We start from the raw sequence: 22,205 nt of genomic DNA, 5'->3' as shown, positions 1-22,205 counted from the left end.
TCAAGAGCCTTCTTCAGACTGGGCTGCGATGCACCGGCAATCTTCTACCAATGAAAATCTAGCTTTAGGTAGCTTTACAGTGTTAATAGGAATGTCCACAACCTACTAGACAGTAAGGACTGAGTCCCATTCCATGTATCCTGCTGCATATCATTGCCTTAATCCTCCAACTCCAGATCCATGTACAGACTAGATTAGTCGCAAAATGATTGAATCTGTGCTTCTAAATTCCAACATGTTGCACTTCAGCTCATCTAATGTTAACATTCTTTAATCTTTGACATTATTGATTCCTTTGAAACGATGCTTTAAATGTCAGGCTTCAATAGAGCAGATGCTTGATGACAAAGCAGGCCAGACACAAAATGCTGGAGTAACTCAGCGGGTAAGGCAGTACCTATGGAGAGAAGGAGTTGGTGACGTTTCAGGTCGAGACTCTTCTTCAGACTGATGTCAGGGGAGGGATGAAGATAGAATGTAGGGACCTGTGTCCTTTCTCAGAGCTGCCTCCAGGAACACTGCTACCAGAAAAAATGACATTGAACAAATAAAACAGAAACAAGTCTATTGTGGTGAGAATAAAGAAGTCAGACTAACCTTCACCTCCTGAATCCCTCAACATTGTATCCGCAACAACAACAATTGGCCTTCGTAATACATGAGCAAGAACAAACACATGGAACTCCTCCAAACCTTCATAAACCGGGTCCTCAGCATTATCAACACTGTGAAGGAAAATATCCAGCTGTAATTCACTACAACATCCAATGATCTCTGGACATGGGCTTTCTCTGTAATTGCTCCAGTCAAGATGTTGTTGCTGGTGAATGCAACACTTCCCATCTCCAAAATCAGTGTCAGCATTAAGCAGCCCACGTTACACGTGTTACAGCTAGATGCAAGGGGACTCTAGCAAATCCTCTCAATCAACCCTGTATCATCCCATCTTATTTCCCACATGTCCATTCTTGTTCACTGTTACATGGTCGATCTGTATTTATGAGGATATGCTTTGGGACAGCTCAACGTCATTTCACACAGAACCTTTGCAGCTCGAATAGAGGTAATTTTGCTTCTTATGGAACTGAGCAGGGTTTGAAGCCAATCCCAGAGGTAAGTAGACAGCACCAACCTAATACTCCACCTAATACACAACACATTTAAAACTATTTTTCTACAAGCAATCTGTACTAATAGCAGGCAGTTTCAAATATTATATGTAAAAAATGTGATTAAATAATTCTCTGACCCAGGGCCAGGCCTTGAAATGAATACTATGTCTAGTAGCACTAAACCTCTACGTAAAAGATACTTAATAAAACAAACCTGTACACCTGAGTGGTGTCAGAACCTGTATATCCTTGTCAGAGTAGCGTGCTTTAAGTTGATATGCTTGAAGTACTGGCATACCCAGCTCCTTCCATCCTGAAGGTGAGATATCTCAATCCGGCAGCTCTTTTCTTTTGCCTCCCATCCCTCTCTCAACATCTGGCAGGTAGAAAGAAAGTAAGGCAACCTGACCAAAAGCATTTGTGCTACTCAACCCTAAGGTGCAGAACAACAAGGAAGTGCAGTCCTGGGCAAATAGAGGATAAAGTATGGACCAGGGAGATAGAAAGAGTGTGGTCCAGGGAAATAAAGTGTGGTCCAGGGAGATAAAGGAGAGCGTGTGGTCTAGGGAGATAGAGAGAGTGTGGTCTAGGGAGATAGAAAGAGTGTGGTCCAGGGAGATAGAGAGAGTGTGGTCTAGGGAGATAGAAAGAGTGTGGTCTAGGGAGATAGAGAGAGTGTGGTCCAGGGAGATAGAGAGAGTGTGGTCTAGGGAGATAGAGTGTGGTCTAGGGAGATAGAGAGAGTGTGGTCTAGGGAGATAGAGAGAGTGTGGTCTAGGGAGATAGAAAGAGTGTGGTCTAGGGAGATAGAGAGAGTGTGGTCCAGGGAGATAGAGAGAGTGTGGTCTAGGGAGATAGAGAGAGTGTGGTCTAGGGAGATAGAGAGAGTGTGGTCTAGGGAGATAGAGAGAGTGTGGTCTAGGGAGATAGAAAGAGTGTGGTCTAGGGAGATAGAGGAGAGAGAGAGTGTGACCTGGAGCAGCTCAACCTCCAATTGCCTTCCACAACCTCACCCCAAGAATATTCAAGGTGTGTGCCTGTCACAAATTGTGGGAGGAAACAGGGAACACCAAAACTTCACTAATAATGCACCAATTTTTATACACTTGTTCCAGCTAATATTCCTTGACATTTTACCAGAACATAATGTGTGGTGTATTAAACTAAGTAAACTAAAATAAGATTTTACCCCGAGTTAAATTTGAGGCAGGTTGTAATCTTACAATGAAGAACAGGAAGGTAAGTTCAATGAGTGAACAGGCGTGTGATATCAAGAAGATTATACTTAGCTGACAGGTGGTCCCCTACCTACAGTATTTCATACGACACACAAGGCTGCCATTTGACTGGCTGGTTTTATACTGGTTCACAGCACACCATTTTCATCGGCCCTATTCAGCTGCAACTCATTCATTCTCACGCCCAACAAGTAACCCACCAGCACAACGTTTGACACGACCAGAGCACGCAAGCACCGTGTCAACAGGTGAACTCACACATCCCACAGAGAGCCAAGGTCACTGTGGACGCTGGATGCTGGGGCTGTGATCACCAACCTGAGGATCTGCTAGTCATGTTAAATGCTGATGCACTAATCAAGGAAATATCGTTCTAGATCTTCCTTTAGTAGAATCTAATCATTCCTGTTATACAAACAATCCAAATCAACTCTGTATTAGATAGTCAGATACAGAAAAAGAGAGGAGTTAAGCTGTATCTCTTTGTAGAAACAAAGAACTGCAGATGCTGGTTAATACACAAAAGGACACAAATTGCTGGATTAACTCAGCAGGCCAGGCAGCGTCTCAGGAGAACATGGATAGGTGACGTTTCGGTTTGAAACCTTTCCTCGGACTGATTTTTGGGCGGTGAGAAGAAAATTGGAAAAGAGGCAGGACAAAACGTGGCAGGTGAAATGTCGGCACAGGCGGGGGGGGGGGGGGAGGGAAGGTGCGAGACAGATTTGAAGAAATGTAAAGCCAAAGAGAGGAAAGTGGCAAGATGTAGAGGGGGGGGGGGGGGGGGGGGGAGATAGTGAGAGGAGGGGAAACAAATAATCACAGTTAATGCCATTGTAAAAAGATTGAACAAAATAAAATGTTTTGGTTCCCTATATTTAAACAAAGGATTTCAAATAAAATGGATTATTAATTAGGTTAAGAAGTAACAATATTTGGAACTTATTGCAACCACATACATGCTTAAACTTGTATGCACACAAAGCTATCAAAACTGCCCACTTACCCCCCACAGGTGCCTGTACTCTTACTGTAGTGTGTTCGGGGCTCACTGGAAGCAAGTTTAAGTAGCTCATTCCACTCTCGCTCCCATTCCTCTTCAGTGTAAACTAAACCAGACTAGATTGTCAAACGAGATATAATCAGTTCATTCAAATTTGATGCCACGTTTTAAAGATATTTACAAAATTCAAATTTCAAGTTCTTAGAAAAGCAATAATAACAGATATATTATATCCCATGTTGAAAGTTACAAAGAACCACTATTAGCACCATCCATTCAATTGATGTGGGAAAGAGACTTTGCAGAGACCACTGAAGCAACTCGTGCAAGACTGTGTTATTACAGTAGAAGGTACACACACGATGTACCCATGGAAAATCTGACACTTTATGCAATGTATGTATTGAGTGGACAAAGGTCGACAATCTTAAGATCTTGTAGAATTTGGCTAAGAACTCAGCCATACAATAAAATCCATGCTTACTTAACACCTAGCACAGATTGGGCCACAGTTTATATTGCTGTTGTGAGTGCTCAGATTCCTGTCTGTCTGGGTGGCCATTAACACATTAGTAGACTGGACATAAGTAAAGTCATAGTGTGGACATAGTTTTAGAGCTATAACTGCAACTCCCTTCGAGAGAGCATCCCTCCACTTGTGGGAAGCAGCAATAACTAAATTTGTTTACACCCTAATCTTAATGAGAAGCAAAAATAATCTAGGGAACCAAAGACCAGTGAGCCTCATGTCAGTCGAAAAGAAACTAATAAGATTTACTCGCATTAGGAAGAAAATAGAATAATTAGGGATAGTCAGCATGGCTTCATCAAGTAACCTAACTTGATTCAGTATTTTGAGGAGGTGATGAAAGTGATCAATAATGGTAGAGCAGCGGATGCCGTCAACATGAATTTTAGTAAAGCATTGCTGACAGTTCCTCAAGGTAGACTGATCCAGATGAGTCAGATATATTGGTTGGTCTAACCAGGTTTCTGTAATGGCTAAAATATCCTAGTCGCACATACCAATCATTGCCCCAAGTAAATCTGCCATACCTGTCAGGCGTCTTGTATTAAAAAAAGCGCGATTTAAACCAAGTCCTTCCTTGCTCCTTTCTTCTGCTTATTCTGTTGACTAAACTTAATGTCGTCACCCTCCATACCAAATTCCAGCCTCCCACCTGCCATGGTGCTGTATAGGATCCAACCTCCCTGCCAATCTAGTTCAGTATATGGGGTAAGTGTGTGTGTGTGTGTGTGTGTGTGTGTGTGTGTGTGTGTGTGTGTGTGTGTGTGTGTGTGTGTGTGTGTGTGTGTGTGGGGGGGGGGGGGGGGGGGGGGGGGGTGCGTGTGCATGTGTGTACAGCCTCGAGTAGAAAATTCTAATGATTCACTGAAGTCTGGGTGAAGAAATGTCTTTGGTCGTGAACGTCCAACTTTCTGGTTTGGGGTTGCACACAACATTCTTTCTAACACTACAAAGCGAAAGCCAACAGAGATATCGATAGTGCACCTACCTCCTTATTTTGCTGTGTTTGCTGCCACTTCCATCTCCTCTTCAGTGCATCTTTTTCTGGGCCATTTTTCATCATTGCATAAAGAGCTTTTCGAAGCATCAGGTCTCTATCATGGAAACCCCACATGCCTTTAACACAAGCAAGAGCTTGTGTCAAACTTTTTTTTAAAAAGCAATAAAATATACAGAACGTAGTGTGGGGCATGTGTTACCTAGAGAAGCTGCATGCAGGAGGCAGTTCCCATCTCCTGTTGTTGCTAATGGTAAAAGACGTTTGCAGCTCGAACAAACAACTGACCACCAGTTTAGTCGGCCTGTAAAAAGCAAGTGGAACAATGTTGGTTGCACGAGCAACCAAATTTTAATCAGTGGCATTTTGTGAATATTCAACTTTTCATTTCAGTTGTTTACCGTCAGATATTTGTGGTAGCAATATTAATTGGCAGAGACAATAAAAATGTCTGAAAGTCTCAGTTCAAGGGTAGCAGTTGGTAGAATCCAGTGGGAGCCTGCAAATGAGGATCTGAAGGCTGCCACTGGACCTCTGTGGGAGAGATCATGGTCTAGGGCAGGGTTCAGCAACCTACAATGCGACCCATAACCCGAAATCATCCGGGGCGGGATGGGGGCAGGACTCATGTGCACACGTGATAGATGTGGCCTGCCATCCGCTTACAGACACGCGTCCCGGCTCCCATGCAGAACAAGGCTGCCGACCCCTGGTCTATGGGATTGCCAATAGTGCACACTTAAGGGCTGGTCCTTCTGTGAAAACTTTTTGAATTTACCATTTTTGAACTGTACGGCAGGTAAATATCAAATTCATGCTAATGTACTGATATCCTTATAAATCAAAGGACTTTTATTACTATATGGTGTCACATGAATGTCCATAAATATTTACAAACATCATGACTGAAGTATATTTTGAACAAAAATAAAGCATTCAGATATTAAAACATCAAAGAATCATAATCCATAATAGAACCTTTATTGGCATGTCAGATCAATATTGTATTCCTGAAGGAGCAATGACAAAGTTCAGTTTGTAACAAATACAATTCTGACATTTTATTTCCTCTCTTTAAAGCACCAATTCCTAATGGAGAATTGGTCCACAGCTAGAAGAAGTGATATCTCATTTAAAAGCTATCACAATGAACATCAGTCGGTTATTTTACTACAAGGACAAAATGCCAGAGTTCATCCAACATCTGCATAAGCTCTTCAGCAGGGATCGTGGACAGTAAGCGACGTGTCTGAATCTGACTGATTTCCACTATACTCCATGTCCAGGCCAGATGGTAAAATATACAATTTCATTTCTACTGAGGCAGCTAGTTAACCAAGTTCTGGGTAATAAGCTTGGAGTAATCATTGGCGATATACTTACTATTGATGTCTTTCTTGAACAAACTATTCAGGAATCTATCCAATTTGAACGAATATGCTATTGTTCAACAAAACATTTGAAAATAAGGATGCAGCATTTGTCTTATAACCGAAGCACTTATGATACCATCACTGTTATGACCACTGTGTGACCAATTTTCTCCAATTAAACATTTCTCATTTCATTTCTTATCTATCAACCTTTATTCATTAATTGAATTGATGGTCAAAGGAATGGACATGTTTTACAAAACAAAATTACTAGCTTTCTTCCAATTAAAATCTATGAGTAAGCTGACAAATAAATGTCCTCAGGGTGTTCCAAACTCATCTCTCATTATTTTCAATTCTATCCTTTGTAAAACAGTCTTTAAACAGTGTTCAATTTCCAGACTCATGCACTCCAAAATGGTGCCTGGTTACACATACTTATTTACATACAGTCGTTAGCTGATAGCCAATGACAAGAACAGGAAACTGGGTCTATTTATTTCTCAAAAATATACCATATTCATAAAATCTGCCACAAACCATTCTACAGAAAAGACTCACAAAACTACTGGGAATGGGCTTGACTTAAAAGGAGAGACCTGATGAATTGGAATTGTTTTCCCTGCAGCGAAGGAGGCTGAAGGATGATCTTATAGAGGTTTATAAAATTCAGTTCAGTTTAGTTTATTGTCATGTGTACAGTGAAAAGCTTTTGGTGCGGCTAACCAATCAGCAGAAAGACAATATATGATTCCAATCAATCAATTTACAGAGTATAGATACATGGATGGTCACAGTCTACATACATACCAGGGTGTAGAAGTTAAAACTGGAGGATATAGTTTTAAGAAGAGAGGGGAAAGATTTAAAGGGAACCTGACAGGCAAGTTTTGAAATTATTGTACGTGTGATAATTGTACAAACGGATGAAATTATTTCCACATATAAGCAAATCCAGGAGAGATATTTCAAGGTTTCAAGGTTAAGGTCAGTTTATTGTCACATGTACTAATTAAGGTACAGTGAAATTCGAATTTCACTTGGGCAGCTTACAACCCAGCGGTATGACTATTGATTTCTCTCACTTCAAGTAATCCTTGCTTTCTCCCTCTCTTCGTCCCTCCCCCCCCACCCCCACCCTAGTTCTCTGACTAGTTTCACTATCCTCCTGATTAATTTTAGATTGTATGCCTCGTTGTCACTTTCCCCTCAGCCAACAATGAGCCATTCAATATTTTCTTGATCATCATCTGCTGTGATCTGTTATTTTCACAGCTTACCCTTCCATATCTCTAGTCTCTCTCTCCCCTGACTCTGTCTGAAGAAGGGTCTCAACCCGAAATGTCTCCCATTCCTACTCTCGAGAGATGCTTGTCCAGCAGAGATACTCCAGCATTTTATGTCTGAGGTATTTAGCTTCATCTGCATCCCATTAAAGCACTGCATAACTTTTTATCCGTTCTCTTCTCCTCCAAAAATTGTGGCTTAGCCGTCTCAATCTTTCTTCGTAATATTCTTGTATTTTTTTGTACTTCTTCCAATAATCCATTATCCCTTTCAAAACAGTGCTTGAATTATACATACTCCATATATGATTTAACCAAAGCTCAAAATAATCAGCTGCCACTGTTACTTCTACTGATTCACATGTCTGCATCGTGACTCTTCTGCTACGACAGTGTATTCGACAGTGTATTTACTTTCTCAACTTTTGAGGTCTGAGGCCTCTACTCTTTCTAACAAATTGTGCCATTTAGCCCATTCGCCGTTTTTCAGCGACCTGCTACGACTATGACAGTCGCTGGCAGCCACCTAAAAAAATCGCCAAGTGGGACAGGCCCTTTACAACCACTACAATGCACATGGTGTCAGCAATCCAGGTTTAAGCTTGTGTGTGGATTTTGTATATTCTTCCTGTGGCCACATGGGTTTTTCCAGGAGCTTTAGTTTCCTTCCACATCACAAAGACATGTCAGTTGGAAGGTTAATTGCCCAAAGTAAATTGCCAGTAGTGTGCAGGTAAGATATTGGGGGCAGTCGATTTGGTTGAAGGATACAAATTGGGCTTAACGTGCGATTAGTATAAATGGGATTTTGGTGGTTGGCATAGACCGAAGGGCTTTTTTCTATATGTCTATGACAAATTTTTTAATTTGTTGCAAAACTGCAAGTTTTTCTATATTTTGGTACAGTCCTGCATGCTATCATATTACTAAAAGTCTGATCTTGACCACTTCCTGTTGTTCTGTATATTGATTTTAGAAAAAACGCTGCCACTTATGGCTGTGATTTTTGGCCATCTTAGAGTCCCCCTCAGATGCACAGGACAAGAGGATTTTCCCCATCGATGAAAAATAAAAGAGTTATTAGTGTTTAAAAAATGTTGAGATTCTCTCTCCTGAAGGCCATGCCCCTTCCGGAGGGACTATAAAACCCGGAAATGTTGAGTGCCTCAGTCAGTCGCTGCAAGATGGGGGAGCGAGAGAGTCGCGTCTCTGTCTGAGCTGTGAATAACACTGAACACACGTCTACTAAACTGTGAGTGGTTTTACTTACCTGTCAGTGCCCTTAATGTGGTTTTAAAATATAGTTTGAAAATGCTAAAGCTGTGTTGCCTTTGGTTTGGAAATGCTAAAGCTGTGTTGCCTTTGGTTTGGAAATGCTAAAGCTGTGTTGCCTTTGGTTTGGAAATGCTAAAGCTGTGTTGCCTTTGGTTTGGAAATGCTAAAGCTGTGTTACCGAATTAAAGTTGCCTTGCCGAATTAAAGTTGCCTTGCCAAATTAAAGTTGCCTTGCCAAATTAAAGTTGCCTTGCCAAATTAAAGTTGCCTTGCCAAATTAAAGTTGCCTTGCCAAATTAAAGTTGCCTTGCCAAATTAAAGTTGTCTTGCCAAATTAAAGTTGCCTTGTGTTGTATATAATTAAGTCTAATCTTGACCATTTCCTGTTTGCGCTTTATATTGATTTAAGAAAAAACGCTACAACGTACGGCTATGATTTTTGGTCATCTTACTCAGAGTCCCCCTCCGCTCATCAGGGGCCGAGTATTTTTCCCATCAATGAAAAATAAAAGAGTTAGTGTTTAAAAAATGTTGAGATTCTCTCTCTTGTCAATCACGCCATGAAGACCACATCCCTTCTGGTGGGAGGGGGGTGAGGGTCTATAAAACCCAGAAGTGTGGACGTGGCTCATTCTCTCAAGATGGAGGAGGGAGAGGTCATGACTCGCTGTCTTTAGTGGCCTTGCACCCTGCTTGAAATGATATGAAACTGCACTTAAATTTGGTGGCCTTGTACCCTGCTTGAAGTGGTAAGAAACTGCACTTGAATTTGGTGGCCTTGCACCCTGCTTGAAATGGAATTTCAAGGAATAGCAGTGAGACAACTGCCACCCCACCAGCCATGAGTGAGCGAGCTGCCAGCACAACAGGTTGGAGTGACTGAGCCGCCAGCCCAAGAATCCATTTGGCCCACAATGTCCATACTAGCCCTCTGGAAACCAATCCCTTCAGCCCACAACACCCGTACTAGCGCCGCAGAAAGCCACCCCCCCCCCCCTCCTCCGGCCACCAATATTGGAATTGGTGGAGAGGTGGAATATTGTGTTGGGGACCAGCCCTCCCGTGAGATGTTGGGACCCAACGGGTCCCACTTAGTCTCATTAACTATATTATCTAATCTTCTAATAACTGCAAATTTTAACATACATATCCAGAATATTATTCTGCATCATTTGTGTGTATGGTAAACAGGTATGATCACTACAACTTATAATCATCATTTATATACCAGAAATCACCTGCACTCATGTCATCTGATAGTAAATCTCAAAACACTCAATTTGAGGGATTTTCTCACCTGCCTCTTCCAAGGCTACCATTGTCGACTGTTCAATCAAATCCCTTTCAATAAAGCTTCGAAAATCTTCACTGTAGACATTTAAATCAGGCAGCTGGAATGTATAAATGGGCATCTCTAAAGGAAACTGTTCACTACTGCATTCATTTGCCACGTGTGAGCGAACCAGAGACACAATGGCTGAACTTGCATGAGAAATTCCTCGTGAGAGGCGCTTTTCTATATTGAATGGGAAAAGACAATAAATTATTATAACATACCAAAAGACCATTCATAAAAGCATATCTCAATTAGATAGGATGATTCAAAACCATGCCGCTGAGAACTGACATAGGAAACGGTTATTGTTTTCAACAGGCAGGTCAGACATTAATGGCAAATGGATCTTCAGGTTGGTGCTTTTAAATCAATTATCTGCAGTTGAGTCTAAAATCCAGTGCATTGGCAGATGCCAGGAATCATTGTAGTCACAGATGAAATCTAGGATCACAGATTTTAATCCATTTGAAAATGAAGTGCCACTCGTGGATCATTATTCTTTACAGGACCACCATTCATTAAGGTGTTCTAAAGAGCTACTTGCAAGGGTTTAGAAACACCAATGCAGGTCATGACAGAAATTAACTATTTTGTCGGTCTTCACAGATGCTGCCTGATCAGCTATGCTTTCCCAGCAACTTTTGGTTTTATTATAGATTTCCAACAGTTCTTTTGCACTTTGTGTACTGCACATTTCTGAGTGAATGAAATACTTATTCAAAGGAGCAATTTAATTCTTGAAAATAAATTAAAATATTCACTGATTTAGAGTTGAACAATCATAAAAACATTTAGTTTAAACCTATATAAAGATAGTGCAAAGTTCTGTGGGAATAGAATGAAGGGTTTTAGGAAATTTGTGTTTTGGGGATATGGACATCCCTGATAAGGGCTGCATTTATTATGCTTTTCCAATTGCCTTCAACTGAGTGTCTTGCTAGGATACTTTAGATGACTTTGAGGATTAACTACATTAGGAGTTTGGAGACGCATGCAGGCCAGATACCAATACCAGGATGGTAGATTTCCTGCCTTGAAGTTACAGCAGAATGTAACTATGATTAATAATTTACAAATTACTAATTTTACAAATTCCAGATCATTAACTGATTTTAAATTCCTGGCGAGATACTAACTCAGTTCTAATTATGGGTTGAATATTTGTCTATAAAATAAACTGTTGTGCTGCCACCATGTTTAGTTGAGTATGATTATTAGGATGTAAAGTGGATAAATTAAGTTATCCATTGCTCTGAAAATTGAACTGTTTCCATTCTCACATGCAGCTGATTTCCTGAATATTTCCTATATTTTCTTGATTGATGTTGAGTTGTATTACTCTGCTTTTCCAAACAAGTTCACAACAATGTTCACCTTATACTTTGCTCATGATGCATGTATCAGCTTCCCTGGGTAACCTTGTTTAAATTACTTAAAGATATGCACAAAATGTTATGGCGCCCAGATGAAGAGCCAGTGCTGAGCAACCGACCACAATACAACATAGAACTGAACGTTTACTTTCATTTGTTTTACTTTGAGTTATTGTCCGATGTCAATAGATCGAGCATGAACGTGTAACATTTTACATTTCCACGTAATACAAGTTGCAGAAACACTAAATAACGAAATATCTTTAAAATGATTCAAAATGTTTGTAGGAACATAGGGAAACCATATTACCTTGAGCAATCTCATCCTGTCTCTGCTCACACTTGTTCACCTGTTCTTTCTCTCGTTGTTTGTAGAAGCTTCCTTCATTGAACACACAAGGCAAATTTGCAGTGTGAACTTGCCTAAGTTGTTCAAAGTCATTCAGCGCTGCACTCAGATCCCAATTCTTACCTACAAATTAAAAAAATGCACTTTGGTCCTCATTGTCTGAATATAATCCTTAATGAAAGATATTAACCCCTTGGAAACTAGATCAGGATTACATGCTCGAATGCAAGGAGAAAGTATATTGGAGGTCAAATGTAAGAGGAAGTTTATAGCTAATGGCAAGATTCTCAACAGCATTGATATAAGGGGTATCTTGACATCCAAGTCCATAACTCCATGAAAATGACAATACACAGCGTATGGTATGCCTGCCTGTAAAGGTCAGGCATTGATTATAAGAGACAGGAAATTATGTTGCAGGTTTATAGGACTTTGGTTAGGCCACATTTAGTTTTGTATGCAGTTCTGGCCGCCCAATTACAGGAAGCACATCGAGGCTCTGGAGAGGGTGCATAAGATGTTTAGCAGAATGCTGCTTAGATTAGAATGTATTAACTACAAGAGAGATTGGTCCAGCCTGGATTGTTTTCTCTAGATTATCGGAGGCAGAGTGGTGACCTCAAAGAAGTTTATAAAATTATGAGAAGCATAGATAGGTGAGACAGACAGAACATTTTTGCCCCAGGTAAAAATGTCACAGACCAGAGGGCAGAGCTTGATGTTGAGAGGGGCACAGTTTAAAGGAAATGTACAGGGTCTTTTTTTAAATAATACACAGAGTGTGATGGATGCCTGGAAAGCGCTGTCTGGGTTGGTGGTGGAGGTAGACACGATTAATGGGGCTTTTGGATAGGCAGAAGGGTTACAGGGTATGGAGGGATATACATCACTCCCAGGCAGAGGAGATTCGTTTAACCTGGCATCATGTTCAGCGCAGACATGGTGGGCCAGAGCTGTGTAATTCCAAATTATGAAATTGCAGCTCACTACACTTATAAGCTGTCCATTTATTTAAACAAAACTTTTGATATTACCACTTTAATGCAAGGAGGCAGGGGCACAAGGGCAAAGAACCGGGGAAGATTGAACAGGATGAACCTAAATTAATGAAAGTGGAATCTCACAGAAATACAACATACCGAAGGGGCTTTCCCTACTTTTGTGGCAGGAGAAGAGGAAGGATCATGGCTGGGGTGGGATACAAAGTAATTAGTAGGTCACTAAAAAATTTAGGAATTGCTGTGAGGAGGAATTGTTGAGAATGATCATTAATCTTTAGAATTCTCTGCCCCAGGGGACTGCTTCCTTTTAAGTATTTGAAGGTTGAGGTAACATTTAAGGTTATGTTCATTGGCCTCAATTCCTTTTTTGTACCCAAAGGTCAGATCAGACGATGGGTTCTGTTACATACTTCAGTTTTTATACGTTTTATATACCAGGAAAAAAATAATAATAATGAAACTTTTCACAGATCCTAAAATAAAGATTGGAACATACATAAAAGATTAAGATAAAAACAGAAATGTAAATTTAAAAAGATTAATGTTCCCATTTATATTTTGATGTGTGTACACAATGAATTGACATTTTATGCACAAAATATGTTCTCTTTAGAACCAGAGGGTTGGCTAAACACTAGATTCAGTTCATAATACCATTAAAACCAACGACACATCCTGCAAAATAACTATGACAGAATATTTTACATTTTGTATGTTTTATGTTTTCACCAAACTACTGATTTCATTTGGTCACATTAAAGGCAGCGGCACAACAGTCATAGTAGTTTAGTTGCTGGATTTCCACTTTGAAATGTGCATCAGTGAAATGCCGTCACAACAGCCTCAGGTGCACTGTGCCAGTCATAGACATTGGATCGGCATTCTTGAGAGTGAACCAATGGAAAATACTGGTCTGGATTTAGAGACCAGTTAACATACAAGCCCACACATCTTTGGGATGTGGGAGGAAACTGGAGGAATACCATGTGGTCACAGGAAGAATGTGCAAACTCCATACAGACTGCACTCAAAATCAGGATTGATCCATGATCTCTGGTTCTGTGAGCAGCAGCTCTTCCAGCTGCACCACCATTTAACAACTTAGTCTCTACAGGTGTCTCTGGTAGTTAATTCCACTAATTCACCAAACTCTAAGTGAAGAAACTGATCCTCCAAGTCCTAAGTGATTTACTGCTCACCTTATGAATGCCTTAATAACGACCATCTAGTGGCTCTGACATCCACCATCACAAAATGGTTTTCGAGGCTTCTCTTGGCACACATCAACACCAGCCTCTCAATCACCCAAGACCCACTGTGATTCATCGCAACAGGTTCATGGCAGATGCCATCTCTTTGGCCTTACTCTTTCCCTCCCCATCGACTGCATCTATACTACCTCGGGAAAGCAGCCTGCATAATCGAGGACCATTCACACTCCAGTCATTCTCTCTTCTCCACTCTCCTGTCTGGCAGTAGATATAAAGGTATATCCAACTGAATTCAAGAACATGCTTCTTCCCCACTGTTATCAGACTCTTGAATAAATATCTCACTTGGGATACATTTTTCGATTTTCCAATCTACCTCCTTGCACTTTAATTCTGCATTCCTATTTTTTTGAATTCCTGCATTCCTAGTCAGAAGGCGGTGGAGGCAGGTTCTCTTGATGCTTTCAAGAGAGAGCTAGATAGGGCTCTTAAAAATAGCAGTCAGGGGATATGGGGAGAAGGCAGGAACGGGGTACTGAATGGGGATGAACAGCCATGATCACATTGAATGGCGGTGCTGGCTCGAAGGGCCGAATGGCCTACTCCTGCACCTATTGTCTATTTTCTCATTTGTGCTATCTGAAGTAATCGCATATGGTATGATTCACCTTATTGATATGCAAATCAAAGTTTTTCTTGAAGTACGTGACAATAATAAATCAATACCAATAATTTTATGTTCAAAATGTATAAACAAGCATTTTTTTAAAAATGTTATATTTATCCCTTAAAGAATAATATGAACAGAATTTCCCAGCACCATATGCAAAAAAATCTGACGTAATCTTGGCGACAATCTCATAATGTTACTCAAAACAAAGTTCTGGAGGAATTCAGTGGGTCAGGCAGCATTTTGGAGAGGCAACATTTCGGATTGGAACCCTTCTTCAGACTGCAGGCCAACATCTCCCAACCAGTTTATCAAACTCATTGTCTCAGTCGATCTCCCCTTCTGCAGACTCCAATCTAAATCCAACTCAAGGAACTTTAGGAATTCTATTCCTGCTCTGATTAGATAGATAACAGTCTAATAACACATTCAGCCACCCAAAACCTAATTCCAGACTAGATGAATTCACATGCAACGTTTAATGTTAGATGATTATAGGAATAAGAAATTAACTGTGCCAAACAAATAGGTAAAAAAAACCCAGAAGGTTATGTCTTGGCCATTAACACAGAACAAATTAAACGGATGGTACCTATTCTCAGTTGTGAAAGTACTAATACCTTTGTGCAGAAACTAATAATGGAACCAAGAGACAAAGCATTTGAATCCCATGTTACAACACGGACAACCTGACCACTGTTGGGTAAAATAATTTTTAAAATTGCACTACTTTTAGATGTACGTTGTAACATTCTGTACTGTAACACATTACCTTGGAGAGTAAACATATGTGTCCATTGCCAATCAGAGTCATACTTCAATTTTAAATGATTATGAAATATTAAACATTTGAAATGATATTCAGCATGGTAAAGCAAATTTTAAAAAATTGTAATAAAACATTGAACTATTCTGCTCTGAAGATTACACAGTCACAGAACATTTGATGATACTTGTTCTTTAGTCTTTATCTCACCTTCCAGCAGGTCTCTTGCCAGACCAGGTTCTGCCCCTGTGGACCGAACAAAGTCTGACAGGACTGCGTCCATATCAAGAGTCATGTGATCATATAGATGCACTGCCTGTCCCACCACACAACTGGTTTCAGTCGCCAGGCTTTTAGATAGACATCTGTTGAAAACAGAAAGGAAAAAATAACAGCTTTCAGGGTAAAACACAAATATGGTATCAGACATTCATTCCAAAAGAGTTAATGACTATTTCCCGCTGCTTGCTGCAGCCAGTGTCGGAAGGATAGAATTCCTCAGTCGCTTGCTTGTTTTCTTCTGCTGCAAAGTAATATGCATGCAGCAGTTTGCCTACAAACTGTTTGTACCATCCAGTAGCTGTGAAAGCAACAATCTCACCAGTGTGTGACAATGACTCATATTTAGGATCCAGAGAAAGAGGGAAACAATCCACTACAACAAGCAGCAGAAGTTCACATCTGCTCCATTTCGCCAGAATAATTAAGGAAGAATTGAAATCTAGTGAGTGAAAGCATGCCATTATCACACCAAGGAAAGCGCCAATACTGGAGCTGTGAAATCTAACTGGAAAGTACTTGACGTAGTCAGCAGGTCAAACATCTTCTGTAAAGAGAGAGTCGATGTTTCTGGATGATGACCTTACTGAAGGTCATCTTCCGTATTACAAAAGCTGCCTGGTCTACTATATACATTATAATTTTCTGTTTATATACCTGTATCACACATTGCTGTTGGTTTACATCTTATTCTGCTTGAACAATAATATTTGAAAGGGCTTTTATTTTAAGACTCCAAGAAAATGCATAACTTTCAAAGTGAAAAGGAGTGATCCAGTAAGTCAAGAAAAATAAAATGACCTGTCTCATTGACTACTGCCCAGTAACTCCAGCCTCTAGTACTCCCTTTACTTCACTTCACTAATTTCTCTTCACCTATCTCAAAGGATATGCAACAAAATACTAAACATGACTACTTTCATTTACATGACATTGCTGTGTCCCAAACATTATGGTGCCCTGAAATGGGGGGTGACTAGTTCAAGTTCAAGTTCAAGTGAGTTTATTGTCATGTGTCCCAGTATAGGACAATGAAATTCTTGCTTTGCTTAAGCACACAGAAAATAGTAGGCATTTACTACAAAACAGAATAATATACCATGATATAAATATATACACACATGAATAAATAAACTGATAAAGTGCAAATAACAGAAAATGGTTATTAATAATCAGAGTTTTGTCCGAGCCAGGTTTAATAGCCTGATGGCTGTGGGGAAGTAGCTATTCCTGAACCTGGTTGTTGCAGTCTTCAGGCTCCTGTACCTTCTACCTGAAGGTAGCAGGGAGATGAGTGTGTGGCCAGGATGGTGTGGGTCTTTGATGATACTGCCAGCCTTTTTGAGGCAGCGACTACGATAAATCCCCTCGATGGAAGGAAGGTCAGAGACGATGATGGACTGGGCAGTGTTTACTACTTTTTGTAGTCTTTTCCTCTCCAGGGCGCTCAAATTGCCGAACCAAGCCACGATGCAACCGGTCAGTATGCTCTCGACTGTGCACCTGTAGAAGTTAGAGAGAGTCTTCCTTGACAATCCGACTCTCCGTAATCTTCTCAGGAAGTAGAGGCGCTGATGAGCTTTTTTGATAATTGCGTTAGTGTTCTCGGACCAGGAAAGATCTTCAGAGATGTGCACGCCCAGGAATTTGAAGTTCTTGACCCTTTCAACCATCGACCCGCTGATATAAATGGGGCTGTGGGTCCCCCTCCTACTCCTTCCAAAGTCCACAATCAGTTCCTTGGTTTTGCTGGTGTTGAGGGCCAGGTTATTGCGCTGGCACCATATGGACAGTTGCTCGATCTCTCTTCTGTATTCTGACTCATCCCCATCAGTGATACGCCCCACAATAGTGGTGTCGTCAGCGAACTTGATGATGGAGTTCGCACTGTGGTTCGTTACGCAGTCATGGGTATAGAGCGAGTACAGCAGGGGGCTGAGCACGCAGCCTTGAGGTGCTCCCATGCTGATTGTTATCGAGGCTGACACATTTCCACCAATACGAACAGGCTGTGGTCTGTGGATGAGGAAGTCGAGGATCCAGTTGCAGAGGGATGCGCAGAGACCCTGTTCTGCGAGTTTGGTAACCAGTTTGGAGGGGATGATTGTGTTAAATGCCGAGCTGTAATCAATGAATAACAGCCTGACATATGAGTTTTTGTTGTCCAAGTGGTCCAGTGCGGAGTGGAGGGCCAGCGAGATCGCATCCGCCGTTGATCTGTTGTGGCGGTACGCGAACTGCAGTGGGTCCAGGTTTTTGTCGAGGTAGGAGTTGATTTGCTCCATGATCAACCTCTCAAAGCACTTCATCACCACCGGCGTTAGTGCCACTGGTCGATAGTCATTGAGGCACGTCACCTTACTCTTCTTATACTATGTATAAACACTGCTGTAATTTCTACATGATGAAACCAAAAGATATAAAAATGGCCTTCAATAAAATCTGACAATGTGCACTTTAACCACATTTGATTTTTTTCTAATACAAATCTCAAACTGTAGAGTACAGTGGCAAATAAATAAATGATGGGTCTTTGTCCCAAACATTATGGAGGGCACTGTATGTTTGTCTCAGTGTACATCTTTGAGAATAGCCGAGAGATCAGTGTGTCTTTTGTTTCACAGCTGCTCAGGACTAAACTCAATAGGGCGCACTGCACCCTTTACCAGAACTACTTGGCAAAGGCACAGGCCACAACGAGGTGGACCATCTCATCCACACAACATCCATCAGGATGGCAGCTTGTGTAGGGAATGAGACTCTGTCCATGTAGGAAGGATCTGATTGGGAGGGCCTCTCTCACTGCTGGGCAAGTGAGATCTTTGTGCAACTCTACCATTTTGTTACTGTACCACCCATATGATCATTAAATTATCCAATTTCAAGTAATAACCCCCCCCCCCCCACATCACATTATTTCTAATTTTCCACTCCTCCCTCTCCACTTCCATCTCCTTGATCCCTCTCTGACCTTACCTTTTGCTCTTCTCTCATCTCTTCAACGCCATTTTGTCTCCTTTGTCACTTACTTCGCCCCATCTGCCAATCCAAGCTCCCTCACCTGTATCCATCTATCACTTCCCAGTATTTGTCCTCCCCCATCTCTTCCCCAAGTTTCTTCTCCCTATTATGATCAGCCTGAAGAAGGGTCCTGACCCAAAATGTTGCCTTTGCATTCCTTCCATAAATGCGGCCCGATTCATTGAATTCCTCCAGCACTTTGTGCTTTGCTCAAGGTGTTCTCAGTGCCCTGCATTGTAATGGTTAGAATCTCTTTCATACCATTCTCATAGCTTTGGAAAAAAATATGAAATGCCTGGAAGATCTCTCCCCTGCCAGGAGAATGGAAAATTAATGTGGGGTGGGTGAAGGTTAAGGAGGGGAAGGGATTACCTGTAATTATTAACCTCAATGACATGTGCTTTTGGTTGCCACAATTGAATCTTCTATCATGCTGCCACTTTGATGAACCTCCTCTCCTTCTTCCACTATATCCAGCATAAGCTTGAGGAATAACTGCTTATTTTCCAATGAGCATGCTATGATCCTTCATATATAATATGGAGTTCAACAATTTCAGCCAAACTGTTTTCCATCTGTAGCGGTACCTTACTGTTTCAATTAACGATACAATAAACTTTATTCATCCTCGGAGGGAATTATGTCTGCCAACATGCACAACACAACAAGGTACACAAAAACTTGAAATTAAAAGTGAAAAAAGGAGAATTGACTGTGTGCACAGCGCTTTCACCGGAACAAATGAACAAACACCGACTTATGCCCTTGGCAGACGATTCTAAACTAGTGTCTCCATTTCCCCACACCGGGTACCCATTGGTCTTCACGTCGGCCCCCCCACGCCGGTCCTCCATTGTCCCACCCCCCCCTCCATCGCTACCGTGGTTCCCTTTGCCGCCGAGGGCACCTCACCGCTGAGGATCCCATTGTCATTGAGGCTCCCGCTGCTGCTGCCGAGGCTCCTTCTGCCCAGACAGGTCTCGCCGCCTGGCTTCTCCCCAGTCCCCTGGGAGGCCTGTGGGGAGAGTCAGGCCCCTCAGTTCCGGTCTTCGTTCTGGTCATTGGTGCCGCGGTTGTTCTGGCCCGCGTGGCTCCCCGGGGCACTCCCACCAAGCTGCCGGCTAACGGCTGATGCTTCTGTATCATTTTGTTCTACTACGAATCAATTGTTAACTTGAAACTAGTCTATTCACTGCCATAGGAAATCTGTTCTGACCACCTTCTCTCTGCAACTTGCATTCTCATTTTTCCAGTTCTGATAAAGGGTCCTTGCAATGCTAAATGCTTTGAGCATGCTGATTTTATTTTAGGTCGTGAGTTGATGCATTTTTTGGCTGTAACTAAGTTCACTTAACAAGCCTTGAATTACTTTATGTTGAACTTCAAAAATATACAAAGGCTTGAAAGATATCAGGGGCCATGTTGTGTGGAAATATTTGTCATGGTTGTCATTCATTTCCTATTATTCAAAACACTGAATTGTGAATGAAACATTGTTTGGTTGTTACTTAAAGTTTAACAAATGTTAAAACTAGCAACCAGAAGACAAGGTTCAGAAGTAAGCCTGTAATCTACTTACAGAGTATTCTGAACTTCAACAACAATGAATGAAAGCACTCAACTCTGAAAAAGCCAAAGTGACTCTGGTTTGTTAATGCTAGCATGCTGAAAATACAACTGCATTCACAATCAAATTATCATCCCCTACTGTAAAAATATTTTTTCATATTTCTGCCTAATCATTCCTATGATCAAAAAGTATTGCTTTACAATAGTTCTGTGGAGCACTCCCACCAGTCCTCGCCAGCCACAGCTGCCGCTATACAATTAATACTTGGTGAACTGCAGTATTGTCTTGTACATTGACTGAATCCGCAACATTCGGATGAAGAGCACACTTCCTTACATACATTGGGTGGATCAGAACACTAAACATTTTCAGTACTTATTTTGAATTTAAATCAAATCAAGAGCTTCCTCTGACAAATAATATGCAACAGACACCTACCCATCAAACAACAGCAGAAAATGCTGAATGTCATTAATCCACCACAGTAACAGTTTCCCACTGCCTGGCCTGCTGAATATTTCAACACATTCTGGTTTTATTTCAGATTTCTTGCATTCAATGTTTGAGATCAATTCAGCAGCACACTGCATGTAGGACATCAAGGGGCAAAACAATTAGATCAAAGTATATTTTCTAATCAGAGAATTGTTAGACTAAGGCCAGAAGTTAAGTACATTTTTAGCAGTTAACTAACCTTGATGCTCTTTACCCGAGTTAATAAAGTAACCACCAGAAAGAAAATGCATCATAAAATTAAACAAATTGAAAAAGTGTCCACTTTTTCAGCTGCTTATAATCTTAATTCAAATTCCAGTGCTTTAGTGGAATACTTGAAATCAAAGTAGAATTTGCGACAAGAAACAGTTGAAGCCAAAAGTACTGATGCATTTATGCTAGCGAAAGGGAACTATGAGTTCATAAGGTATAGGTGCAGAATTTGGCTATTCGGCCCATCAAGTCTACTTCTCCATCCAATCATAGTTGATCGATTAACCTACAAACTTCAATGTGGGAGAAAACCAGAGCACCCAGAGAAAACCCACAAGGTCACAAGGAGAACATACAAGCTCAACACAGACAGCATCCGTAGTCAGGGTTAAACCCGGGTCTCTAAAGCTGTGAGGCAGCAGCTCTACCGCTGCACCACCCTATTCTGCTGTAGACTTAAACAAGCTTCCTTCGGCTCGAAACATTGCCTATTTCTTTCGCTCCATAGATGCTGCTGCACCCGCTGAGTTTCTCCAGCATTTTTGTGTACCTTCCTGTCTCCACAATACCGGCAAGTTGTGTCAACAACAAACTTAATGATATCTCCAAAATTCACTATCATTTCATTAATATGTATTACAAGCAAAAAGCGTCCCTGCCTTCAATCATCTTTACGACCCTCAAAAAACGTAATCGTTAGTGAGATAGGATTTTCCTGCACAATGCCATGGCAACCATCCCTGATCAATCTCTAGCATTTTTTCCAGCAATTTCCCTATTCATGACACAAGGCTCACTCGCTTCTGGCAGCTGCCCTTCCGAAACAAAGGAATGACATAAATCATCTTCCACTCTTCTCACAATACACCCATGGCTAACAAAGATCAGAGCACCAGTTACAAACCTTGCATAGATCTCATTTAGCCCTGGTGATTGAACAGCCTTTGTGTGTCCCAGGATTTCAAACACCTCCTCCTCCTTAATGACATGCTCCAGATTTTACTTCGGAGTCACGTGAGTGACAACGTGAAGAAGGGCCGTCCGTCTGCGTGCGCGCCATTACATCTGAACGCAACGCGCACGAAGGACTGGCAGAGGCACTGCGTCC

The 22,205-nt window shown here is 41.3% G+C and overlaps 1 protein-coding gene across 2 annotated transcripts in view; it reads right to left on the bottom strand.

The window, feature by feature from the left end:
- The window catches only part of otud7a (OTU deubiquitinase 7A), a 60,450-nt gene that overhangs the window by 25,080 nt on the left and 13,165 nt on the right, over positions 1 to 22,205 (bottom strand). For both annotated transcript variants that reach the window (XM_033014968.1, XM_033014969.1), the window contains exons 2-8: positions 15,730 to 15,884; positions 11,833 to 11,994; positions 10,111 to 10,329; positions 5,082 to 5,183; positions 4,871 to 4,998; positions 3,357 to 3,469; positions 598 to 725 (exon numbers count right to left, since the gene is read on the bottom strand). In XM_033014968.1, coding sequence (XP_032870859.1) covers positions 598 to 725; positions 3,357 to 3,469; positions 4,871 to 4,998; positions 5,082 to 5,183; positions 10,111 to 10,329; positions 11,833 to 11,994; positions 15,730 to 15,814 — 937 coding nt within the window. In that variant the 5' untranslated portion in view covers positions 15,815 to 15,884. The remainder of the gene's footprint in view (positions 1 to 597; positions 726 to 3,356; positions 3,470 to 4,870; positions 4,999 to 5,081; positions 5,184 to 10,110; positions 10,330 to 11,832; positions 11,995 to 15,729; positions 15,885 to 22,205) is intronic.

The sequence above is a fragment of the Amblyraja radiata genome, chromosome X (genome assembly GCF_010909765.2).
Source record: "Amblyraja radiata isolate CabotCenter1 chromosome X, sAmbRad1.1.pri, whole genome shotgun sequence".
Lineage (NCBI taxonomy): Eukaryota > Metazoa > Chordata > Chondrichthyes > Rajiformes > Rajidae > Amblyraja > Amblyraja radiata.
Note: the sequence above shows the minus strand (reverse complement) of the source record. Positions and strands in the feature narration are given on the sequence as shown.